This window comes from Sceloporus occidentalis, unplaced genomic scaffold, assembly GCF_023333645.1.
Source record: "Sceloporus occidentalis isolate IW3139 unplaced genomic scaffold, rSceOcc1.0.p SCAF_3, whole genome shotgun sequence".
NCBI classification, from domain to species: domain Eukaryota; kingdom Metazoa; phylum Chordata; class Lepidosauria; order Squamata; family Phrynosomatidae; genus Sceloporus; species Sceloporus occidentalis.
The window spans coordinates 175,579,408-175,607,402 of NW_028316983.1; the positions used below are offsets into that span (position 1 = coordinate 175,579,408).

A 27,995-nucleotide genomic window follows, 5' to 3' on the forward strand; every position below is an offset into this window, starting at 1 on the left:
TTGTGAAATATAAGAAGCAGGAGAAAAAGACCCTTCTTGACCCTTGAAATGTTAACCAAGTTATAGAGGCCAACTACCTTGATATTACGTTCCAGGCAGAAAACCACGTTTCCTATTCCTTTTGGCCTCTTCCATTTCATGCTCTTGATCTACATGGGATGGTGGCTCCCCTCCAATATTTCATAGACTGAATGCTCTTTAAATGGCTCACAGCCATCAAGAGACTGTGTTAACAACAACTCAGTAGCAGATGTTTGATAGCCACTTTTGCCCTGTTGAGGGACTTCATAGTGAAACTGTGGATTAGTGTACAAATGTGCTGCTTTGTCAGGACAAGATGTGGAAAAAGCATACTGTTACACACTGATATTGATGATGAAGAGGGAAAGAAGGGGAAGTAATTCTGTTTAATAATTCCTTAAGTACATTTAGTAATGTAAGCCTACAAACGTCCCCTAATATATTTATTAATCCAGTTATAATTTGCTGTCACAATAGGCACCAACTTGAGCAGATGTGTCTGTGTTGGCATATATAGCACCAGAATAGGCAGTGTGAAGGACACATAGACTCAACCATGTGGAAAGTTGTGAGGATGGAGGAACTTGCAGGAGGAACACTGCCTCTCCCCCCGCCCTGCATTTCTCTCAAAAATTGAAAGCCAAATGAGTTCTACCAGACCAAACAAGAGTGGGATCCCCCTTTCATCTCTGATGTATTCCCAAACAATGCTTCCTGCAATCTTGTTCCTGGGGACTCCAGATCTTGTCTAAGTGTTGTAAAGTCCATGAAGCATCATTGATCAAAATCAGCCCCTCTCATCTCCTTTATATCACTTTGGACACATTCTCAGGTTCCATTGAGGGGCAATCAAGTTTTTAGTCCCCATGGAACCTCTATGGATTTGGGATGGCTTGAAGGTATAAATAGCACCCCAAATTTTTGCTGCATCCCCCCCCTCACCACCACCACCACCACTACTTGTATGGTGACTGTTGCCCTCAGACTTCAGTCTATGTGACTATCCCTTTTTCTGGTCCTGTCTGTACCCCTGAACCTGCATCCTCCAGCCATATGGTTTAAACCACTCCTGCTTTCCTGCTTTCTGTGGACCATCTCTTCAGAATAGGTAGCTATACCCCCTTATCAAGCCTGCAAACTCTGCTGTCCCTTTTCACTTTTCTTTTTTTTAGCTCTGTATGCTGTGTGAGAGAATGAGTTACTCTAGTATGCGTGTTCTTTTATATTTCTTCTAATAAAAGTTCATGTAGTCTCCCATGTCTTGAGTCTCTATCAGTTATTATCAGTAGTTGGTGCTTGGTTCCTGCATATGTTACCCACTCTTGCAGAGCCATCCCCTAAACCAATTAAAGATAGATTGCAGCTGTCAGTGGAGGCTCTACAAGCTCTATTACATTTTGGGTAACGGTAAGTACCCATTATCAACATGATTGTTTTACAATTCCTTATTTAAATAGTGATCGATGTAATGTTGCTAGATCCCTAACCTAAAGAAAGTCAAATGTATTGCATTTGAAATATCTTGGAGAAGTGGACACATCATAGACCGCATATTTCCCATTATTGTTGTGCATTCACATGAAAATAAAGAAAAGAAAAGCATGTAGACTCCAAAGATTGTTGTTCCTTTTTCTTATTTTAAAACACCTTAGAGGCAGACTATCTCATTAGTCCTGCAAACCCAAAATTCAATCAGCTGACGTTTAATCAATAGGATAAACTAAGGTGTATTTCTGCCAGTAAAGGCAACAATTCCCTCAAGAAACTCTGAGGCTTAATACAAATAATATCATTAGTCTATAAGAGTTTCCCCCCACCATGAACTTGTATATTTATTAAATTACAGCTACCTTACATGTATTTTACAAAGATGAAACCAGAATTACTAGCTAAAAATGACCTGACATTAGGCAAATTGTATGACTAAATCAATAGTGATACAGATGAGCCCACAACTGCATTAAAGTTACAAAAATTGCTCTAATTTCCTTATGTAAATGTGTTTTCCACATAGAGGTCAAGGAGGCTGTCCAATATATCAGTCATTGAGGAGTGCAGTCTCTGATTATGTACAACCACAGTCAGAAGAAATGGAATATTTGCTTAATGCACCAGTTGTATCACAGTTTGTTACACACACTGAAGATCTAGAATTGGACTTCAGGATCCTGTTGCATTTCTGCAAGTAGGAACAGTAGCATCTCTGACTAATCCAGTAGCCATGACATGGATCTTTTCAGTTCTACATAGCACTGATGTGCATGGATGAGGTGCAGAGAACACTTCTTTGTGCTCTGAACTACTCAATGGATCATTTGGGTAATAAAGATGGTGGGGGTTGGCACATTTCCTTTGCTTGGGAATATTTTGCTTTTGAAATCATGCCCAATAGTATATGAAGGAATTCTATGCACATACAAAGTATATATAGAAGTCCTAGAAGGAGTCAGCTATATATCAAAAGTAAAGTATGGCATACTTCTCTATGCTTATGCCAGTTGAGACTACAGGTGATTACAAAAGAAAGATTTCAAGGATTCTGGTTTTCAGTATGATTTCTTCAGAGCCTATGTAATTAAGAAAAGAAAATCACATCTCCAGGAACTTATCCTTAGACTATAGGGATGCATGAACAAGTTTGACATATGTCATTTACTAAATGAAGAAAGTCTCCCCGCCCCCCTTGAAGATTTAGCTTTTTTTTAAAAGGCAAAAACAGCTGGAGATCTAATCTAATTTCATCGTGTTGCAACATGGAGGTTAGCAGTTGTTACCAATGAGAGATTAATTCCATCTATATGCAAAGAACATTTAAAATGCTGGTGTCTAGCAATACTGCTTTGGGTCTAAGAACAGACTATCTCATTACTAATTTGATGTATTAAAGAGGTGTAATGGAAAAGGGAAGATTTTAAGAGATGACCAAAAGCAGTGGTTGCAGAAGTCAAACAACTGCCCATATTTATTCCAACACAGGTGGGAGTATTCTAATCAATATGATGGGGACCAGAGAGCCAGTATACTATAGTGGTTTACATGTTGGACTATGACTCTGGGGACCAGGGTTTGATTGCCATGAAACCCACTGGGTGCCCTTGGGCAAGTCCCACTCTCTCAGCCTCAGGGGAAGGCAATGGCAAACCTCTTTTGAACAAATCTTGTCAAGAAAGCCCCATGGCCTTAGCAGAACATTAATTAGAAACTACTTGAAGGCCCACAACAACAGGAACAACATAAGAGGAAGGGGACAACACAATCTGGCAAACATCTCAAAAGCCACCAGTTTGATATTGTGAAAAAGAGGGAAAGGGATTAGGAATCCATATATTTGACCATAATTTTAGATTCAAATTCATCACAATTTATTTGCCCATATTTCTTAGATCAGTGGTGGGGAACCTATGGCACGCATGCCAGAGGTGGCACTCAGAGCCTTCTCTGTGGGCACGCATGCTGTCGTCTTAGCACAGAGTTTGCCAGAGTTCATTACTAGAAAGCCAGAGGGACGTGGCACTTTGTAATAAATAAGTGGGGTTTGGGTTGCACTTTGGGCATTCGGTCTGCAAACGGTTCACCAACACTGTCTTAGATCAACATTCCAATATCACAAACATCTTCTTTAAACATTGCAGCCTTAAAGTATTGGGAAACAAAATAAGCTAGCAGCATATCTGATGACCTGATTATAAACATGAAGAATAAAGAAGATGGAAGTTGCCGGGGTTATTTTCTTTCTCACAGAAGAGGGCCTTTGGCACCCCATCATAATCTACCCTAGACAGCTGTCTGAAAGGGTTAGGGCTATCCATATCTTATCTCGCATTAATACTGTCATTTAATTCAGTGGAGCTATTTACACAAAAGTTTTAAAACAGAGCGTAAAGTTTCATTAAAACTGTTGAAGTGCTTTCCTGTTACATTTACAACATTTTGCTTTTCTCTTCAGACTTCATAATGCTAATTGCAGTGAAAACTTGCAAGACAGGGTTGCTATCCTTTTAAAACAAAAGGCAATTGTTTAATTAGTAGAATAGTCAGTTCTTAATTGCTGAAGCACAATTAAAGCCAATTAGACTTTGGCAGCCTTTTCTAATGAATGGAAATGCATTTTTGTGTGTGATATATTATGACATGGGGACTGAAGATACAAAATGGAAATTATAGATCATACATCAGCAAGTTGCAATTTGGCAACAAAGACTGACTCAAAAGTTTCTAGCCAGTATGAACCCTCTCTTTCACCCTTTGTACATGCTCTGCATATTTCAGAAACCATCTTTAATTTAAATATTCAGTATGTGCTGTCATCTCTCTGTGTGTGGCAGCGTGTGTATCCTTTGAATGCAATGTGGATGGAATAAAAATAAAATTGTTCAAGGTTAATGCTCAGACTAGAATAAGAAATCTTATTGAGTCAAGTAAAGGCTATATAACATTTGTTCTGAAGTAACAAAGCTTTGTCTTAATAAAAATAATGAAATACATGAAATGTTAGTACGTAACCTTTTATTCGGTTAAGAAGACAATGAAATATAAGGCAGCTCTCTAAGCTGTTGAAAATAATTGATTGCATTGCTACAAAGGAACGAAATCATTTCAGACAATGGTTTATTTGTAAGCAGAGATAAGTCTACTGGCACTGGGCCAGTACTGGAGAGGCACTATTGTACCATCCCTTGTGCTTAAAAATACTTGTGAGTGACTTTGCATGATAAAGAAATGAGGATCCCAAGAACCAACACCACTTTGCATTTCCTCTGATCTCTCAATTTTCCCATGTCAGTACTATGTTTACAGTATTGCTGCCAATTTAGCATTACACTTCATAAACACCCACACAGACGTTTTATGACTGGCACTTCTATTTTATTAAAAAAAAAAGGGGGGGGAATCTCATAGAATTTATAATATACACTACAAGAAAAGACAATACAGAACATCCAATGAAATGGATTTTGGTCCACAGTATCTTATGACACAGTAAATTCAATAGATTTTAAAGTGTTGCAAGATCCTGTGTTCCATTTACTGCACACTATCCAACATGACCAACCTGGCCCTGCCTTTGGAAGTGCTGGGTTTGAGAACTTGGTCAGATTTAAAGATTTTCTAAAAGGCAAATGTGATCAGAAAAGAAAATGCACCATGGTAAGAAATTACATCCAAAACGATTTTGACATCTGTACCAATTGTTTTGAGGAAACTTCCATGCACAGTCTAATTTTCTTTTAAATAATAGTACAGAAAGGAAGAAATCAAGCGAGACCTGACAGTCTCAGGAGAAACTGTTTGTAGTTGGCACGTATTACTTCCAGCATGGTGGATTTGTCTCTTTTGTGTGTGTCTGTGTTCACACGCACATCTCAGAATAACCTTCCCAGAATTTACAAATAACTAGTTGATTAACATGCTAAGTTATCGACTTGTTGGATTTTTTTTATCACAATAGGGCCAACTCACTAGGTTTCCTATAACTATATGTAACTACATGTTATATATAACTATAACATGACAAAAAGAGCACTCTTGAATAAGTCCCAATAATAAAATGTGCCCCTAGGGTCAATAATAACAACTTTGTAAATCCCTTGGTCTGCCCTGAAAGCCAAGGGTCTTAATAATGATAATCAAATCAGTTCAATGATTGTACTCATTAGTGTTGGTCTCACAAAACTACAGTTCCCAGAATTCCCTAACCAGGGCAGTTAAAGTTGTCTCAAACTGGATTATTTCTGCAACATGTTTTGGACCCCAGTTTCCAGAGCTGTAGTCCACTACACCATACTGGCTCTCTGGTGATAAATGACTTTCTCATTTTCAAGCATTCAACATTATCAAATTAATTTTTACATCAAATGTTCCAAGCTCTGAACCCTCCAGGTAGGGGAGATGATGTCACATATTAAAACTCATGTTACATCCTACCTTTAGGAGAAAGCTAATGTTATAAGGTAAAACTAACAAGGAGGAAAACCCTAATTCAGATTTCTGCTAGATGCACTGATTTTATGTGCAGTTGTAGAGCTGCAATCTTGTACCTACTTCCCTGAAACAGAGTCCCTTTTAACTTTCTTTGCAGCAAGCTTTCATAAGGTTGTTCTGCAAATCTTTGACAGATGTTTTTCCTTACTTAATACATACAGTAACTTTCATATGAGATTGTTATATGAATTTTGATTTGTTCAATTATTGCTTTAAAATATTACAATCAATCACATTTTCATTAGGTCATCTGTCAAAAGGACAACTTGTTGAACCAATTAGCATAAGTTAGACTTTACATTAGTAAGATTAATACATCAGAGTGTTTGGCATATCTCAAATATCAGTCTGTACTAGACATACTATTCAGTGTCACAGTAAGCAAAAGAATGACCACACTATACACATAACATATGAGATTATCGCACACATTTTCCTCCTGAGCTGGCGTAAACTGCTTAAAAATGGATGTTATTGCACACCTCCATGCCCAGCTCAGAGGCATCGTGTACCCGATCGAGACTTTGCAAAAAGTGGGACTTCCCCATTTTTTGAGAAGTCTGAGAGAAGTCCAGATTGGGTTTGCAATGCCTCCTACCTGGGCATGGTGGTTTGCGATAACATCCATTTTGTCCAGCTCAGGAAAAAAATCTCCACAGTGATACAGTATTACCTATTTCTGAACCTGCTCTTTACTTCTGTTCTGTGAATTAATCAGCAATTGCCTCCATCTAGAAAACAGATACTGTGAGTTAGTATGCTAAATTGGCTGATTGTGGACACTGTCTATGGGGATTATTACTCAGAGGATATGGATGGGAGTAAAGTGTATTGCTCCCTTCCTTACCCCATTTCATTTGCGCGATCGGGGAAAGATTATCACACCCCACACTTATTCCGTTCTTCTCCCATCCATGAGCTGTAATGGACCCACCATTTGGTATTAACAGGAGTTTCTATTAATACCAAATGACAGGTCCATTACACTTCACAAACGGGAGAACGGAAAATGCACTTTTCATTTATCACTTCATGTATTGATAAAAATTAGTCACACGCAAAAAGAAAGGCATTTGCTGGAGCAAACAAACTTTATTAAATGAAAGGTTAAACAAAATAGATAAATTATTCAAAATCTTCTAAGTAAAATAACATTTTGATTTATACCACAGAAATGTGTATTTGCTCTCAATGGTGGAAAAGAAGCCTAATACATGTTTTGTCCTAGTCTTTTGCAATTTTGCAATGGCATAAAGGTACAATGACAATGTTTATCATTTATAGAAAAGTGTATCTTTAGAAGCAGATTAAAACAAGCAAAATAACAACTACTGCTCTGGGGCAGATGCCAAAATGTTCTTCTGTGTTTTCTACAGCTCCTACAATAACAAAAGATTATTTCAAAACAAATTCTCACATAAGCAGAAAATACTTTACAATATATAATACAAATACAAAAAGTACAGCTTTCAAATACAAAAGAAAGAGAGATTCTGTCATAGAAGAGAGACAAACCGATGATAACAGTACTCATTAGACTGAAGGTTATGAGTCAGAAAAAAAGTAGAGCTGTCTTATTCTTGTGTGTCTTGTCTGAGACAGACAATTTTTAAAGGACTGAAAAGTATTTGAGACAAGCTTTGTTTCTTATAAGTATACAAATACTTCCTTTGTCCTATTGCCACCTTATGTCAAACATGATTTACTGCTCTATGAAATCTATATAAACATACATATTAGAAGTATTTGTTGTTGCAACTCTTAACTTTTAGATTGTACGCCATTGGCAGGCTTTTATATCCTTGATTTTACTTGGTTTTGTACAACGCCGTGTAGATTTACGGCGCTTTATAAATAAAGTTAATAATAATAATAATAATAATAATAATAATAATAATAATAATCTCACTTTTAAATCAGTATGCTAATGAGTACCAACATTTCCCTTTTTTCTCAATCTAAAAAAAGCTGTTCTAGTCTAAAAGTCAAGGTGTTAGTACTGGACTGGATGAGGGAGAACACAATGAAACTTAATTCATCTTCAAAAGATATGCACTCAGATAGTCTAGAGACAGATCACAGATTTGAGACTCAAACTATGATGTATAAGATTACTCTGCTCATGAAAACTCAGTTTGGGTGTACTCGTGGATTCAGCCCTGAACCTGAATGCCTAGGTTTTGATGATTTCTAGGAGTGCCTCTGCACATCTCATTTACAGCTAATGCAGAATTACATTCATTGCTGCAAGTATCTGATCTGACCATAGCAATGCATGTCTTATTTAGTCCTGTTTGGATTATTATACTGTGCTTTATATGCAGCTGCCTTTGAGAAGTGTTTTGGATACTTCAACTGGTCCTGAATACTGAAGCCAGACTGTTGATTAGGACCAGTTACTGGTAGCATGCAATCCCCTTGTTACAATGGTTTTACTAGCTACCTGACTTATTCCAAGTTCATTCAAAGTGCTGGTAACTTTGGTCCATGACATCTGAAGGGCCATATTTTCCTATATGAGCCTACCTGAATCTTGAGATCTCAGAGAACCCCTCCTCTTGGACTCACGGCTCTCTGAGCCATTTTTGGTGGGAACAAGAGAGAAGGCTTTTTAATGGCTATTCTTAGGCTCTGGAACTCTCTAGCCCTACCCTGCTGTCCTATTGCTAGCAAGCAAAGACCTTTTTATTCTGGAAGTGTTTTGCTGACTGACTGGTTGGTGAGGAAGGAATGTTTAATGCATAGATCCTTTTTTGTCTTTATTTGTGTGTTTTAAAATGTTAAAAGTTGCTTTAATCTTTGTGTTTTGATAAATGAATTTGAATTATTGTTGTTCCCAATCTTGTTGTGAGCCATTTTCAGTCTTATTTTGTGGAGAAAGGCAAGAGTTTTGCATCTAGATTAAGTTTGTTGAACAGATCCTGAATCCAGAGCATAGCAGCTCTAGAAATGAAGGAGACTGTGGAAGAAGCATGGACAGACATGGCCACTGAAGTCGTTATAATCACAGAAGTGCTTAGTCATTGATTTGGAACTACAAAAGAGGATACTGACTTTTCCCAATGTCCCAGAAACCTTCCCCATATCTTACAAGCAACAAAAGGAGGGGTAAAGAAAAACACAATTTAAGGGATCGCAATTTAATGCAAGCTAAGAGAATGAAACACACATTTTAAGAGAAAGGGAGAAAGAACTGATGGTTTCTTTTTTCTAAGGTAGAAACCAAAGTAAGGCAGAAAGAAAGAAAACATGAAAGAGAATATAAAATTTAAGACTCCAAGAAACAGCAGAGGAGCCTAGGTGTGATCTGGGTGAAGGGGTGGCTAAAGAACTGGGGGTGGGGGGCAGACCTGGAGGTTCAATTAAAAAAAAACTTTAATTTAGATCACTTAATAATAATAATAATAATAATAATAATAAAGTATTTATTTATATCCCGCCTCTTCCCTTTGGGGGATTGAGGCAGGTAACAACAGATCTCTTGCCTTGCCTGACTGGCACTAGAGGATAACCCATTCTTGTAAGGTTCCTTTTTTATTGACAGAGAATAACCAAGGACCAGTTTTCATGGAAAAACAAACAATGGTTTATAGTTTTGAATACTTGTCAACTTGTCAAGTCTAAAACTGGCATGTTTCCTTATAAGCCACAAGACAGTATCAAACCATGGTCTGAACATTGGGAATGAAAATTTTAAATTTCATCTTTTTCCAAGTTAAGGTGCTTTGTAGCTTTATAACAAAGAAATAGAAGTCTTGGCTTTCAAAATGGACATACAGTCGACCCTCAGTATCTATGGATTTTTAATGCATGCATTCAAGCATCCATCCATAGCTTGAAAATATATATAAAAATGTAAATTCCCAAAGCAAACTTTATTTTTGCCATTTCATATAAGGGACATCATTTCACTATGCCATTGCATTTAATGGGACTTGAGCATCCACAGATACTGGTATCCACTGGGGTGCCTGGAACCAAACCACAGCAGATATCAAGGGCCTACTGTAGATGAGATACAATGTCTGAATTTAAATTATTCTCATACTAACTGGGAGGGAAAAACACTTTCTAGTGTTCACATACCTTTTTTGAGTTTGGTGGTTTACTGCTTCTTAGTTTCTTGGACTTTGAATAACTTATGCTGTCTTCCTGCCAGCATGTTAAAGCATTAAAGCAAATTGCATTTACATTTAAGAAAATCAAACCACTTTGTGCTGTGTAGCACTGAGCCAACAGCTATGTTACCAAATGTTATACAAATCTATTACATATTTTTATGTTATAATGTTGAGGCACTATGTTATATAAAGTATCAAAAATTCATCATCCAAATATTTGAAATGTCCTTCTAAATATAGTAGTGATAGTACTAGTAGTACTAAAGGGTAAAGATAAAAGTTTCCCCTTTGACAAGTTTGTCAAGTCATGTCCGACTGTAGCAGGCAGTGCTCACCTTTGTTACTAAGCCAAAGAGCCAGAGTTGTCAAAGTAGACTCTGTGATCATTTGGCCAGCATGACTGCACAGAACACTGTTACCTTCCCACTAAAGAGGTACCTGTTTATCTATTTGCACTTTTACATGCTTTCAAATTGCTAGGTTGGCAGAAGCTGGGACTAGTGACAGGAGCTCACTTTGTCACGTGGCATTTGGGCCTCAAACTGCTGACCTGCTTATCTTGCAGTTGTCAGAGTCAGCATCTTAACAGCTGAACCACCATGTCCTACTACTACTACTACTACTACTACTATTAATATTTGAGACCACAAAACTGAAGGACTTGAGCCAACCAAATATTTCAGTCAAAATTAAAATTTCAAAGGGAAAAGAATATGGGGAAAAGAATGGAAGTATAATATTCAATGAATAAATACTCAATTTTTAGATTAACTTCTGTTCTTAATGAGTTTTATTTTATTTTCTACTATGCAGAATTTTACTGTCACATACTCATTCAAATGTCTTATATACAACCTTTACCTGGTGTCTTTTGCCACTTTTATTTGGTAGAGATATCAAGCACCTTTCTGACTTTGAGTAAATCTGGCATGAATTCATATCTTCACAATGGAGAGACTCATTTGACATTAGTATCTTAAAATAAAAATTTAAAAGGTTATTCTGACATTCATTTATAATAAATAGCATGATAATTGAACTATAGAATTTTAACTTTCTTGTACTTGGAGAGGAACGATTTACACTTGCCTCTATAAGTTACCTATTTGCATTATAAACATTAGAAAAGCTGTTGTAAGTCTATCCCTAAATAATAAAGCACTACACCTCAATAAAGAATCTGGATGTATACAGAACAGGAGAGATTGAATCCAAAATAGTTAAGGTGATATCTCCTCCTATTGGACCACTTTTAATAAAAGTTTCTCTAGGACTAGTCCTCTGATTTAACAGATAGCTCAGTTGCTAAAGGTACTGGTTTTGGTATGATACGGAATATTCTGGACCATCAGAAAAAGCCAAAACACATGGGAGCTATTTGAGATGCCATCCTTCAACTGCTCACATCATTCAATTCTCATACTTCTAAGCTAGCAGAAGTTGGTTATAATAATACTTTTTCATTTGTCATTAATCAGAAGATATTCCTATCTTACCTTTGCTTGGCTCCTGGAACCAACTGGGGGACAATGAAAAAAATGCAGTACAACAGTATAGGTTTTAGATAAGGAGTGGGAATGCTACAGTTCACTGGAAACTCTGGGCAGTCTTTGGGAATGCCAGGGTCTGCCAATCCCACTTCCATAAACTTTTTTTGGCTGAAGAAAAAAGCCTCTGAAATATAACCGTAATCTAGTTTTATGCTCTAGCTACAGAGGCAGAAGAAGAAATAGAAAGATTCTGTGCTGGAGTAAATTGATCAAACACCAAAAAAGGACTTATTGTTAATCACAGGCAACTGCAATGCAAAAGTAGGAAACAGAGCAGAATCAACTGTTGTATGAAAATTTCCAGATATGAAGCAGAAGAGCAATTGAATTTTGTCAAGCCAACAGTTTATCACAAACACATTTTTAATCAGTCAAAGAGGTGATTATATACATGGATATCACTGATGGCCAATATAGAAGTCAAATAGACTAAATAAATGGAAGAAGAATATGGAAAATTCCATTCTGTCTGCAAAAACAGGACCAGGAACATATTGTGGCACACACCATGAAATGCTGCTATCAAAAATTTGAGTAAAGCTAAAGAAGAACCTTAAACCAACCATTGTGCCAAAATAAAAACTGAAGAACAGACCTGTAGAATTTAAAGATAATGTAAAAAAAAAAAGATAATGTTAAAGATAATGTAAAAAAAATAGATTTGCACTTTTAAGCGTAATTGACTGGGAACTAGAAGAATTTAGGGTCGTCTATGTCATTGTATTTCCAATTTCTATGTATGGTTGTGAAAGATAGGCAGTGAAAAAACTGATTAATAGAAAATCAACTAATTTGAAATGTGGTACCAGAAAAGAGTTCTACAGATATTCTGGACTGCTAAAAACACAAATAAATGGGTCTCAGAACAAGACAAGCCTGAGTTCTCCCTAGAAGCCAAGACAACTAAACTGACTGCCATACTTTGGTCACAAGACAAGACTCACGTGAAAAAACAATAATGTTTAGTACATTTGAAGTCAGTAGGAAAAGAGGAAGACTGTGTTATGGATAAATAGACGCAAGGAAGTTACAGCCAGAGTCTGCAAGACTTGAGTAGGGCTGTTGATGATAGGGTGATTTTAAAGTGTCTCATTCATAGTCAAAATTGACTTGATGACAGTTAACAGCAAATATCAGCATGTGTATTCAGACCATTCTCTGGGGGATGGGGCTCAGCTGCATTAGTTAAACACATTTGATTCCTATAGACCACAAAGCAGCCAGCCACAGTCTAAACTAATCCCCAGTGGCAGTTGGGGGTGGCACAATTGGAATGGCACAATTAGTACTTATGAAATAGGCTTGGAAACTCACACAACAAAATGCTTTCTCATGATTTCTAACCTTTTGCCTGAATCAACATGAGAAACTTTTGTAAAGATCTGTCCTAAATACCTCTATTGTTTATTATACCTGTTTATAGTTGAATTGCAAATGATGACTGGATGTCTTGGTGGTATCTTGATTTAATGGTCTTACTGATTCTTTTTGTTCTCCACCTTTTTGTGCCCTCTTGCGCACTGAACTGCTTAATCTGTACACATTCATTTTTGCTTCTTCAGCTGAACTTTGTATTTGATTCTGAAATATTGTGGAATTATTTTCATCCACATCTGAGTGAGATATGCAGAGACGGAGTTTTTTGGAGCCAGTGATCAGGGCAGTATGGTTTATGCTGAGATTTGCAGGTTTATTCAAATGCTGATGGGAAGCTGATGCATGGTGTGTTGACTGATCACTAGCAGATGTCAAAGATAAATTTAATCTTCTGGGTTTGATTTTACTTGAATTACTACCCAAAATGTCTGTATTAGTTAAAGCACCATTTGACAGGTATCCTCCATTCTGATTTTTCTCTTTTGAGGTCAGTTTAGTAGGTTTTACATTATTTTTTCCAATCTGGATCTGAACAATACTTCTGTTTGTAATATTACTTAATGAAGCATCATGTAGTGATTTGTCAAGCTGGACTGGACTCGGCTGGAATACAGGTAATTTAGCAGCCATGTTCGCTTTCATTACTTTTGGTGAATATTGTGAAATATTCTGCTTTTTCTTTCCATTGGTGCCTTTTGTAGTATGCCTATCCATCTGCAACAGCTTTGCTTTGAAAATAGGTATGATTCTGGTGGAATTTTTTCTTGTAGAATTGTTTGAGAGTTTAAAAGATTCTTTTGAGTTCAGCATCAGTGCAGATCCTTTTGAAGTTTTCAATTGTTCCTTGCTATAAACTTCCCTTTCCATTGCCCCAGGGTTTGCATCTTTTTTTAGTAAATTAAGATTAGAGAAAATACCTGCATTTGGCTGCTTGGCTTCAAGCTCCATCTTGTGGCTGCTTTTTATAGTACAGGCTGATGGACTGAACAAACCTTTTTGGGGAATGTCTTGAGTCAAAGTAACCTTGCAATTTCTGTTTCCAGTCAGATTAGCTGGTTTAGAGCTTGCTTTCTAAAATACAAGATACCAAGCAATAATTTCAGTTACACTATATAATTGGTTGGGTACACAATTCATTTTTAAAATTATTTTAAAATATATTCCGTAACTATAAAAAAGTAATTTATTATCACAGAAAATGTGACCTTATCATGAAAGTCAGACAAAACCATGGCATAATGAAGTAGAATGCAGAGATGAAACTAAAACTAGAAAGCACACCATCCCAAATTGACAATGGAAGACTAAATTCTTACAATAGTGGATTATCACTATTCCTAAACCAACCATCATTCCAAAATACAATGATGAACATGAACATCCCCAGAGAATGGAAAGATAATGTAAAAAAATAGATTTGTACTATTAAGCCCAACAGGTACCCAGAAGAACCCTGGAATGGAGCCAGGGGCAAGGTCATGGGAAAACAAAACAAAGATAAGCCTCAATTAATGATAGAAAAAACTCTTCAAGAACTTAAGGATAGACTAGAAGCAAAAGTAAAAGGTGACAGAAATAGAGTCAGAACTCTGTGTGCAACTGTTCAGAGATTTGTGTGCAGGGACAAGGAGAACTATTATAATAGTCAATGCAGAGAAATACAAAATACCAACAAAAAAAGAAGAACAAGAGATTTCCAATGTGAAGTCGAAGGCTTTCATGGCCAGCATCCATGGTTTTTTGTGGGTTTTTCGGGCTATGTGGCCATGTTCTAGAAAATTTTCTTCCTGACGCTTCGCCAGCATCTATGGCTGGCATCTTCAGAGGAGAGAAGATGCCAACCACAGATGCTGGCGAAACGTCAGGAAGAAACTCTTCTAGAACATGGCCACATAGCCCGAATAACCCACAAAAAACTATGAAGAACAAGAGACCTCTTTCACCAAGAAATCACAGGAAAATTTAAAGCAAGATTGGTGATGCTCTATGACCAGTAGGGGAACACATATCTATGGCAGATATGATACAATAAATGTTAAGGCTACTGAGCACCCTACACTCCAACAGAAAGTACCAGAGAATAGTTGTGCAGGATGTTGCTATTGGTCATTACTAGTAAAAATTTACTGAGCTCAAGGTTGTAGCTGGTTGATCTCATTTCTGCAAGTACATTCTCAGCATCAGTGAACATTACTGATTCAAACCCACGTGAACAGAACAATGAAGTGTCTTGACTCTTCAGTCAAAGATGTCATTCTTATGCCTTGCTATATTACAAGCATTGTTTTCCAAAGACAACTAAACATCAAACTAGTTGTTGTGATCAGATCTCCTAATTAGCTAGACCATCTGGAATCATTTTCAACAGGCATTTGCAGATATCAGGGCAGCAGTGAGAAAAACCATCACACACAGCAAAAAATTATGTGGACTACATGTCATGTGTTTACTTCCACATGAAGTCAATAGTAATTTATCTGGTGTCATATATACTACATTCGTCCTATAAGAACCTTCCTAGCAGGGAATACTTAAAATCTGGAAAAAATATAAGAATTTCCTTTATACTAAATTCCCAAAATGGTCCTCGCCACAAGAGGCCTTTCATAAAGGAGAATACCATGGGAATCATAAATGGATAAAACATGAAGATTGTGTGGTAAATATAAATGGAAAGATAGAAATAAAAAATAAGGAAGATCTAGAAAGAGAAGGGAAAAAGTTTAATTGGTTAAAATATGAACAACTAAAAACAGAAATAAAGAAAGATATAAAAGAGAAGGGTATAGAAATGGAGAAAACAGAATTTGACAAAATCATAATGGGCAAGGAAAAAGGTATAATTAGAAAAATCTATAAAATGTTGCTAGAATTAGATCAGGAAGAAGAAACGATTAAGGTTTCTATGGTAAACTGGATGAAAAACATAGGGAAAACAATTCCTTTAGAAATATGGGAAAGATCTTGGAAGAATACTCAAAAATTTACAAAAGGAAATACTTTGAAAGAAAATTATTATAAAATTATATACAGATGGTACCTGACTCCCTCTAGACTGGCAAAAATGAAAAAAATATAGACGGACAATGTTGGAAGTGCAGAGAGAAGTGGGGAACAATATATCATGTATGGTGGCAGTGTGAAGAAATAAAAAACTTTTGGAAGCAAATACATAAAGAAATACAAGAAATAATGGAAATAAAAATACCATTATCTCCAGAAATATTCTTACTTAATATGATAAATATACCGCAGAAAAAACTAGATAAAACACAAACCAGTATGATATTGTATCTAATAACGGCTGCACGCATGGTTTATGCCAGATATTGGAAACAAAAAAGGACTCCAGAACTAATAGAATGGAAATTAAAAGTATTGGAATTTAAGGAGATGGACAAAATGTTGATGTATATTGCAGGGGAAACAAAGCAAGATTAATAATAATAATAATAATAATAATAATAATAATAATATTTATTTGTATACTGCCCTCTGGCAAACCAATCCGGGCGGTTAACAACAGTAAAATATAAAATATGACAATTAAAAACCCTTTATCCCTCCCCCCCTTAAGACAGTATTAAATAGTATAACATATTAAAAACACAATATCTAGCATAAAAACAGCAATTAAAACTAAAAACCCTGATATCCCTCTGTTGATCCTCAACCATCACTAAGATGGGGCCACGGGAGGAATGAGGGAATCAGGGAACCTGGGAACCTGGGCCGGGATGGTTAATCTGGAAAGGCCTGCCGGAAGAGATCCGTCTTGACCGATTATGAAAAGAAATGGGGGAAAGTGATAGAGAGGTGGTGTTAAGGACAAAGGAGACTAACAGAATTTAAATGGAAAGAACAGGGGGGGAAAAACTTCCAATTATAGCCAATTGATAATAAGGGAAAAATAAGGAAAAAGGACAAAGTTGTAGTTAAACTCAGCTGGAAAATATTGTAGATACTTTATTATTGTGGAATAATTACCTTTGTTTCTTCACTTTAATAATATCTAAAGATATTCATGGTTGTTGTTTTTTTCTTTCTTTTTCCCTTTTCTTTTTTTTTTTTGTATATATTTAAGAAATCAACTAAACATAATTAAAAAAAAAAAGAACCTTCCTAGCAAAGGGTTTTTTTCCATGCCATAACAGTAATAGTCAAGGCAAGCAACTACATCCAAGGGTATTAAAAGTACTGGCAAATGTAATCTCAGGGCCATTGGCAATAATCTTTGAGAGCTGTTCAACAGTGGAACACACTCCCTTGGAGAGTGGTGGAGGAATCTCCTTCTATGGAGGTCTTTAAACAGAGGTTGGATGGCCATCTGTCAGGGATGCTATGATTATGAGTTCTTGCATTGCAGGGGATTGGACTGGATGGTCCTTGTGGTCCCTTCCAACTCTATGATTCTATTAATTATCTTTGCCATAGTTCTGTCAATTATATGTACATAAACTGAAACAGTCAGAGGCATGTGCTTTTTTTTACCTGCACAGATGCTCGTGTAAATTCATTTGTGGCATATAGTGCTTTATTTGTCATCTTAAGAGAAAGCCCACATGTATGAATGATAGTCTTCACATCAGTAGCAAAAGCATCTAAAACACCTTCCAAATCTACTCTAGGGAAGAACTGGACTGGTTGACTCCTGATGCAGCTAATAGGATATCTGAATTGGTGTTAAGGACTGAAATAACTATTTGAAAAATTTATAAATAGAAGTAATGTTTTTATGAGCGATGTGAAAGTGAAGTAGAGGGGATGCAAACTACATCACTCCTGCCACTGGGCCCACTTTAATGGAAGTTACATAGGACTGCTCTTGTCTAGTTTCTATTTGTAGGGGGGCAACTGGGGAATGTTCATAAGGAATTTCCAAACTAACGTAAATAAAGTCCATATCTGTATCTTTTGTGCTAATGTACAATCTGCTGAATTGAGCACTCTCATTTAGTAATAATGGAGATTGCCAATGATAGTGTGGGGACTGCTATAAAGCAACCAGGCCACTAATTTCCCACATTGGCCACTTAGACTTGAGACCATTTGTGCATCTCTGAAGACTTATGCTGAAACTAACCCAGGGTACAAATGGACTGAGACAAGGCCTTAAATAAGAGCCACAAACTCATCAGTATGCAAACCATTAGTACATAGATTAAAATATATAAAAGATACGTGAAGAGTTGCTCCCCTATTAATTTGAAGTAAATGTTGCAATACATCTGGGGATCCTCTGGCAGGCTATAACCGTACTAAAGACAAAACATATACATAAATTTACACAGGTAAATAATTTCTTGCATAGTATATGATGAATAATGGAAACAAAAGGCAACTACATTCCTTTACCAGATTTTTCCAATGCAACTTCAATTCACTGTATGATTGAAAAGGAGACTCAGATGGAATGACATGACCGATGTTTATGATTTGACCCATTTTCATGCTGTACAGAGATAAGAAAGGGAGACTAGAAAAACAGTAATCCCATATTCTGTAATCTGGTTAAAAACATAGTTCTCTAGTAGAACTTTTGTGACAGATGGTACTATGCTAGTGAGCTATGTCACCACCATAACATAATTTAATTTGTAACAACTGTTTTCTTTTGGAAAGCTGCAAAAATTAAAATCATGTGTGAGGGGAATTTCAAAATGAAAAATGAACGTAAATTGGATTTGTATGCTGCTGTTGAAAATTATCTGTTTTTTATTTTTTTAAGAAAGATAAAACTAAGCATTGATATTACTTTGATCATGAAGAATTTTTCTTTGAAGTTTCAATAAATATTAATAAATTTATTTCATATCAGTAACATATCTTGTCAAAACATTAAAAAAATACCTTGGTAAAACATAACACCAGTTACTTAAAATAGAACATCTTTGAATGACTGCATTGTCGTCACTGTCAAATTTCTTTATGGTGTTTGTTGGAATATCAAAATCTTCTAGCTAAAAAAGAGGGGGGAAATCAGTGTAAAGATATTTCAAATGTATATGTATTAACATTCAAAGTAAGGAAGTATCATGCATTTAAATAAGTGACCCACCATAAGTATAGATACCCAACATATATGTAGAATTCACTGTACTTTAACATGAACTAATTTTAAAATTAACACAGTGTTTTGGGGAATGTTCTTTGACAGCATTCCAGGAACCATAGGAGAGATCAGATCCTTTTCCCCAACAAGGCTGAAGACAGAGACTTAAATCTTATTCATAGATCCAAATACAAGGGACGCATTGAATCAATTACATTTACTTAACTCTCTCAGCCTTGGAGGATGGCGATGGCAAGCCTCTCTGAAGATACCTTGTCAAGAAACCCTGGGATAAATTAGCCTTGCGGCGGAGAATCATACTCTCTCAACCAAGAACCCCCCACTGGTTTAAATGTGGGGTATAAATAAAATGTGTGTGAGAACTTTGTTTGTACCAACTTCAGAGCTGAGTCTGTTGTGGTTTTATTTCTGAGGAAAGAGGGAAAAATGACTCCCAACCCCCACCCCCACCACTAGGTTTTTTTTTTTTTTTAAAAAAAGTCAATCAAATCATGTGCACCCTTGTCATAACGATGATGCCAGTATTTAAAGGTGCTGTCTACTGTGGCCATGCAATAGCAAAGATGTGCATAAGCTGTCAAATTTTATTTGTTTATTTTAAAAAGTACACCTTCTCATGGGATCTTCCCAGGAGAACTCCCTCCCTGGCTTTGTCTGGCAGGGAGAAAACAAATGGGTGGGCATGATCCATCCCCTGCACATTAACCCCTCCCTTCCTGTGCTATGAACTGAATTGACAGCAAGTTCCCATTTGCGGTTTATTAAAAAAACGATTCTTTTGAAAAGACACACTGAAATCCCTGTTTCAAAAAGAACCAGGTTAAGGGGGATTTTCACCAGGGCCCTCTGAATTTGGTTTGGGAAAACCCGATGCAAGTATGAATGATCCGCTTTTAAACCAGTTTGCAAACTAGTTAATAATGTAGTGTGAATAGCCCCTTCAAGTCTCAATATTCAGAGGTCCTATTCTACTTGGGATTAACAATAGAATTCAGGCCAGAGTTCCAGGCTTAGAGAAGGAGACTCAGAGCTGGAACAGACCAGAAAGTTAAGCCGTCTTTTGGCCAGTTTCAGACTGCAGTGTTTATATGCTGCATGCTCCCGAGCCACCTGGAAGCTGCCTGGCCATTTACACAGGAGCGGTTTCATGACGTCCTGGCAGCATAGCATTTACACGCTACACACCACCGGAGCATCATGAAGCCAGCTTCCAGCTGCAGCACAGCCGCAAAGCCAGCTTTTTGCCGTCCGAAAAAAGACCAGTTCTTTGTCGCTCTTCAAGCAGAATTGGGGCTGCGGCATGCGGTTGCCATGGCCCCAATCTGTTTTCAGAAGGGGCAGCTTCAAGCTTCCCCTTCCGCCAGTCTATTTCAATCTTCGGTCTTGAATCCTCTTTCCCTTCTGCCTGGTCACCTCTACCATGTTGTAACTCTGTTGCTGGAGAGAAAGAAAAGGAACAGGGACATGGTGTGCAAAGAAAGGTAGTGACTTTGGGTGTCAGCCTTTGCATGCTCCCCAACAGAAGGAAACACCCTCATAAGCTGACCTAATGATTTCACTCCCATGAAATGATTTTTTTTAATGGAGGAAAGCTGAATTCCTCCCCCCCACACACACACACACTTTTGCCTTGAAAACAGGAGCCTAGTGGGACTGTTGGTATGGAGGGGCATGCTGACATGTGATCTAATCTGAGCACAGTAAAGTTTCACAACCTTTAAATAGGAGAACTTCAATAAAGTATCACAAAAGCATGCTATAAAGTCCATGTGATGATTTCAGTATTATTATTGTTGCTGTTGTTATTTCTTACCCATTTCTCCCCATGGATCGAGGCAGGGAACAACAGCAAATCAATTTCAAGGACTTCATCATTTATTTATTATTTATTATATTTACTTTATTTATATGCTGCCTTTCTCCAGGACAGGGTCCAAGGAGACTTCCAAAACAACAAATTAAACACATTTACAAAAAAAGATTTTAAAACAATCTAAAAGCACATCATTAAAACACTATAATACAGTTTAAAAATCATACAGAAGTTAAAAAGAGATAAAACATATATGTGAACTTTCCCTGCCTAGCCATTAAAGCTTGCTTAAATAAAAACGTCTTTGCTTGCCAATGGTTATATGAGCATAATTGTTTAAAATTAAACAATCATCTTAACATTTAAGACATTTGTTACATTCTACACAAGCCTTAAGCTTTTCAGACTTGAAATGGATCCGTAACCCAACCAGAAATATAGAATCTATTTCTTATTACAATAAAATAAATATACATTTTAAACATATACTGTAAAACTAAAAATTAAGCATTCATATGGCCATATCATTCACTTTTGTTTCTATGTTTTTAAAAAATATGAACAAAGAACACGTTGGTCGTACTTCTATAATTTCATGCTATGGGTCATAACCCACCATGAAAACCACTGTTTTAAAACTTCAGGCATGTCATGCAAGCTTTTAAATGATATTTACTGTATGGATCCAGAATGTTTGTACAAATGCTTTAGTATTGAAAAAGGAAAAAAAAGAAGAAGATAAACTCTTCTGACAATATTTATCCAACCCAGTTTAGATTGCACAAACAAAATTTATAAGTACATATTGTTTGGGACAAAGTAGTATTTTTCTTGGATGAATATAATGCTTTATTTTCCAATACCTGTTGATCTCCTTCATATTGTGAAAAGAATCTTAGGTTTGGTACATGCAGAGGGCCATACTTCTAGAATTAATCAATACCAGCTGTATGAACCAGCCTTTAATTGCAACAAAGCCTAGAGAAAAACATTGAATTGCTACTATACCTTAGGTGGAGGCAGCCGGATTGTGCAAACTGCAACACTAATGCAAAGTTGAGTGTCAAATACATTGATGTCCATAACTGAAATAAAATCCACAATATCCAATAAATCTGTCTCTTTTCACTACATGTACAATATACCGAAACAAACTCATTAAAATTCATTTCAAATGAAACATCCAACAAACACTATTTGCTATGGCAATTTATCAAATCTAAGAGTGTAATATAATCCCTATTGCAAATAATTCTTTTCCTGTGTGGCCCTAGCATTTTCACTAACTAAAGAGTTACATGGAGCTATTTTGAGCAATTAGGAAATTGAATCCATGTGTAAGGAATGCCCCATTGCTTGCAGCTGTAGACCTCAGTTGTTGACCTGCTAACTATTATATCAGAGAGGTTCAAGTGATACAGTATACTCTTCCTCTGACTTTTGAATCAGAGAAAGTATCTAAGGGTCACATCAAAATAGTGCTGTTGACATCGCTGCCTTTAATGTACAGTTACCCTTCCACATTTGTAGATTTGACTTTTGTGGATTTTTGTAGATTTGCTTATTTGCAGATTTGATTAATATGTTCTCTCTAGGAATCTCTAGGTCCTCCAGCACAATTCTGCCAGAAGTTGATCATAGAGTTATGCTGGAGAACCAAGAAGTTCCTAGAGAAAACACTTACATTTGTAGGTCCTCCAGCATGATTCCAGCAAATGTTGACCATAGAATTGCGCTGGAGGAGATTCCTAAACAGTTGTTCTCTCAGGTGTTTTTTTATTTGTCATTTCCCCATTTTTATGGGAGTTCTGCACCCTTACCCCAGTGAATGTAGAGGGCCCATTGTGTAAACATAGTTGTCTTTATCACACCCATCCTGTAAATATAAACTTTCTGAAAGTCAGTGAGGCATATTGCTATATACATTGTTACAGATGGGAGTCTGCTTGTTTGGTCTCATTTAAGAGGCTGGCTAGACCATTAGATATCTCTGTACAGGCTGAAATGAGAAAAACATGGGTCTGCTGTCTTCTTCATTAGATCTCTGCTATTTGGCAGTGATGTATGTGTGCATGTGTTATCTACTTAAATAGTGACTGAGGAGCCAGGGCTTAAAGATAAAGGATCTTCATCAGATTTCAGTACGGCAAGCCTAGATGTTCAGCTTGTGATGTCCTCTGTACTAGAGTTGGTGCATACATAATTTCACTATTTATCAACCACTGATGCATGCATGCACATCAACACGATAATTTGAAATTGAAAAGAACCACAGAAATTTTCATTAATTAATATTATACTCACCAACAGCATTTTGCTTTCCATGTTGTGACAGAAAATCTTTCCCTTAGCAAAAGAAATTGGTACACATTATAAAATTTCCTTTTACTATGGCCTTTACAAAGCCTTTACAAAACATTTTTGAAAAGGATGATCTTTTGAAAGATGTGCATCAAAAATATTTCTTATGTAGTATAGGGGAAAGGAGAGCATGTGATACTTAGAAGTCCACTAAAAATCAAAATGTATACAAACATAATCCTATTGTTTCATAATTTTAGAAAGATCTCGCACAAAATATCACTCCGCAAAAGTGTACTTATATTTCTGAATGCCTAAAAGTTTGAAATTCAGAATTTGTAACTGCTGCCATGTAGCAGGGCAAAGGGAGTGATCTCTGGTTAAGGGTATTTCATGTCTGCCATACATTCTAGCAATGAAAAGGAAAACAGTGCACATGAGACATTATCACAGTGATGGCAAAGCCAAGTTTATATGACACTCATGACTCTACAATATATACAGTACACTCATAAAATGAGTATGTCAGAGAGAAATTTGGACAAGAGACCTTTCCACTTGGCATGCTAATTTTTCCTGTGTGAGAAATGTTTATAAATATGCCGAAGATATATCTATAGAGGGTTATAAATTCATGGGTTTAAATGCCATTCCTGGCAAAGGTAGTGGGAGATTATGTGGTGGCTTAGGGGTGCTGATATCTTTGGCACTTAAGGTTCAAATAACTAAGGTTTCTGTACTGGAGCAGTATGCTCTAGCTGTTCTTTTGAAGTTTAAAAACAACTTACTATATTTGATTAATATCTATATTCCCCCACTTCAAGGCCGTGCTAAGATAGAAAGTGTATGGAACAAGCTTAATTCTTTTGTTAAAGATTTGATGTTTGAAGCTCCAACAGCTAACCTCATTGTTGCAGGGGATTTCAATGCTAGAATTGGTGCTGATGATGTGTCTCTGTACGCAAAATACAATTGCCAACCACCTTCCCCTACAGTTATTCCCCCGACAATGTGTCGTAAATCTAAAGATATGTTTTGTGATTTCAAGGGTCTTCTTTCACAATAGCAGATGCTAACTTGGGCCTGTTACAGACTGCCAAAATAAAGCTGCTTCGGGTCTCTTTGGAGGTATGCTGTTTAAATGATGCATGCATCAGAAGAATCCGGAAGCTGCACCAAAGCTGTACTCCAGTACTTAGGAATGTAGTGTGGCTTTGGCGCGACTTCCGGACTCTTAGGACCCATGCATCATTTAAAATAGCATACCTCCAACGAGGCCCGAAGCAGCTTTATTTTGGCAGTCTGTAATAGGCCTATGATTCTGTTGAAAATACTCCAAACTCATTAGCAGCTGATCTTATGATAGAAGTTTCTTCTCTTCCCCTTTGGCCTCCAGTTTCGCACTCAGAGATAAAGAGTCTTATCACTCAACTCAAACCAGCTCGCGCCCCAGGTGCAGACTTTATAACTGGTGAAGTACTTAAAAATAATCTTGATTGGTGGGTTCCGGTCCTCTCTAAATTATTTACAGCCATTGATAGATCTGCTTCCATTCCAAAAGACTGGGGCTTGGCCATCATAATCCCGATATATAAAAAAGGCAATAGATCCGATCCCTCTAATTTTCGACCGATTAGTCTCTTGAGTTTGGTGAGTAAATTGTACACAAAACACCTTTTAAATAAGTTTATAGATTGGCTCGAGTCCAAAGATATTTTGTTGGCTGAACAGGCAGGCTTTAGGCCTGGACGATCCACTATTGACCATGCAATGATATTGCAATATCTTGTTGAAAAATACCTCCATTATGGTCAACCATTATATGCGGCATTTATAGATTTTAAGTCCGCCTTTGATTCAGTTAATAGATCTAGATTGTGGGAGAAACTATTGTGCACTAATATAGATAAACGACTCCTCTTGCTTCTTATTAAGATCCATGAGAATTCTAACATTAAGGTCAGATGCAGTCTCCAAGGTCATGTTTCTAAGGCTATTCCTGTCAAGATGGGTGTAAGGCAAGGATGCGTCCTAGCCCCCACTTTATTTAATTTTTATATTAATTCCCTTGTTTCTGCCTTGAACAATCTTTCTTTTCATCCTCCAAAACTGGCTAATAAGCATTTAAACTCATTGCTCTATGCGGATGATGTCGTTATCCTTTCATTATCTCCCATCGGACTTAAAAGAGCCCTAAATTCTCTTGCTTTGTTTTGTAAAGAGGAGAAATTAACAATTAACTCCTCCAAGACTAAGATTCTTACCTTTGCTCACCGCCCCAAATTGAGACAATGGAGACTTGATAGACAACATATAGAGCAGGTTAAGACTTTCAAATATCTCGGGATTGTATTTCATACCTCTGGTAGGAGAACAGCCCATTCAGAACTTGTCGTTAGTAATGCCCAAAGAACTATAACGGCTATTTTAAGATTTTTTTTCACTAAAGGTGCTCAGTTCATTCCAGCCGCAATTAAACTGTTTAATGCCAAGGTTCGCCCTCAATTGCTATACGGAGCCCAATTGGGACCATATAGTAACATAAATGTAATTGAACGTGTGCAAACTAAGTTCCTTAGGAGAATCTTTCAGGTTGTCCATTGTGTTCCGAACGCTGTTCTCAGAAGGGAGGCTGGGACTATTAAAATAGAATCTAGTCTGTGGATTAGTATACTCACCTATTGGCAAAAATTGCATAAAACTTCTGGAGGTCTGACAAATTTAATTTTCCTGGATTCCTTTAAATCCTCTTGGGAAATTTCCCTCCTTAAGAAATTAAATGAGCTTGGTCTCAATAAAAATGAAATTTTAAAGCTTGACACTGATAGAGCCAAATCTACTATTAAAAAAAAAATCCTAGAAGCAGAAAGATATATGGACTCAACTTCCCTTTCAAAATATGTCATGTTCAGTGCTCAAGTTTTGGTCCCCTCCCCAGCTCCATATCTGTTCCATGTTACTCTCCCGAAGTTCAGAAGGGCTCTAACTCTGGCACGTTTCAATGTGTTGCCCACAGCCATGTTGGAAGGTAGATTTAAAAAAACACCTTTTGAAATTCGTTTTTGCCCATGTGGCTCGGGCACTGTTGAAACCAATGAGCATGTTTTCCTTTATTGTCAATTCTATAGAGACATTCGTCACCAACTGATTAGCCCACTACTGTGTAAATTCCCAGGCAAACCTGACTCCTTTTATTTACGCCTCCTATTGGACAACAATGATTCTACAGTATCCCTTAAGGTGGCTAAATTCTGTTATATTGTTTGTAAACTGCGCCCTCAGCTGTCAAATGGCCATTTTATCACCGTGTAGAAAGAACTGTTTGATACCGTACATGTACAGTCTACTATCAGTTTATATTTTAATTTGTTATTGTTATATTGATATGTTGCTTGTGTGATTTGTTTTTATACTAGTCAATGACCGAATAAATTTTTATTACTATTACTATTACTATTATAAATATGTTTTACAGTGACATGAGCCCTTTCTATAGTCTGGATTACAACAGCCCAGACATAGTTTTATACATCTCACCCACTGTTTATGATGTGTGTACATTCCTTAAACTAAATGGAACTGAAATGCACATTTAAGTATTTTTGCATCACTTAAATTTCTCCAAATTGTCCCATAAGTCTGCTTTTATTACTTATAAACATACTATACCAATACCAAACACCATTTTAACAGAAATTACAATATCCAGTGGTAAGTAAGCAATGGTGTGTGTGTGGTACTGATGAAATGTAAGAAATTATTCCTGTTCTAGACAATGCTGCACTGTTCTTCATGGAGAAAAGAAATGCTGCTATGTAGCCTAGCTTAACAATATGCAGTTAGCTGTCAGCATATATATTCCTTTTCACTGTTCTTTCTTAACCTACTTACAGGAATAGAGACAATCTAACTGCAATCCAAGTTCAGGAAGAATATGAAAAATCACAAAGATTCTAGACATTTCTCAATAATTTTGTGTGCTTCGAACACCTTCAGAATCACTGAACAAAATAATAATAATGATAATATGAAAATATATGCAATATATGGGAAATATTTTACACTATAAATATAAATACACGATAGTCACTGTAACATGATTGGGATTGTTATTGTCAAAGATTTCAGAAATATACCTTGTATCAAGAGGTGACCAGCTTGGTTCCATTTAGGAGCCAGTTTGGCTATAAGTGTATAAGAAAGACAGGTTTGAAAGGTAGCTGGAATAACTCTCTCTGGCATTGCCATCTATGAAGAGAAATAAACAATGATTTTTAAAATTATGCCTTTTTATTTATTGAACATTTTTCTTTAAAAGCCCATTTTAAAATTTTAATTTTTTAAAAAAGTAAAAACAAATTAATTCTTTTTAAAATTTGCTCTATAACATCACATTTTACCAAAATTTTACTTTAACTACATGAAACTATATATAAATACATTTAGGATGTGCTTATGATATTGTAATTTAAAGGTATAATTTAAATTTTTTAAGTTGTTTATGCCACAGGTATTACCATTACATTCCGTGATACATTATAATTATGATTTATGAGTAATATTAATGCAAAAATTATTTTACTAAGGATTCTGTATGGTTTGGTATGGGAGGAAGTCAGTAGGGTGTGTGAGAGACACTACATAGGGTGACACCAACCCCAATGACGCCACTGTCTAAACTGGGACCATAAGGTAGCAAAGGGTTAAATCTTCTCTCCTGCCACACTAACTTCAGTCCAAATCTTCCTCCTCTAGTC

General features: G+C 36.5%; 1 protein-coding gene across 2 annotated transcripts in view; it reads right to left on the reverse strand.

Moving 5' to 3' along the window:
* Window positions 1-7,147: 7,147 nt before the first annotated feature.
* CUNH18orf63 (chromosome unknown C18orf63 homolog) overlaps window positions 7,148-27,995 on the reverse strand; it is a 42,019-nt gene continuing 21,171 nt past the window's right edge. Inside the window, exons 6-16 of one of the 2 annotated variants that reach the window (XM_089516939.1) lie at window positions 27,375-27,486; window positions 23,242-23,283; window positions 21,946-22,022; window positions 18,902-19,011; window positions 18,407-18,503; window positions 18,233-18,309; window positions 17,543-17,723; window positions 13,088-14,122; window positions 10,986-11,099; window positions 10,090-10,155; window positions 7,148-7,382 (exon numbers count right to left, since the gene is read on the reverse strand). In XM_089516939.1, the coding sequence (XP_089373065.1) occupies window positions 7,374-7,382; window positions 10,090-10,155; window positions 10,986-11,099; window positions 13,088-14,122; window positions 17,543-17,723; window positions 18,233-18,309; window positions 18,407-18,503; window positions 18,902-19,011; window positions 21,946-22,022; window positions 23,242-23,283; window positions 27,375-27,486 (1,920 nt within the window). In that variant the 3' untranslated portion in view covers window positions 7,148-7,373. The remainder of the gene's footprint in view (window positions 7,383-10,089; window positions 10,156-10,985; window positions 11,100-13,087; window positions 14,123-17,542; window positions 17,724-18,232; window positions 18,310-18,406; window positions 18,504-18,901; window positions 19,012-21,945; window positions 22,023-23,241; window positions 23,284-27,374; window positions 27,487-27,995) is intronic. The other variant, XM_089516940.1, reaches the window with a different exon arrangement.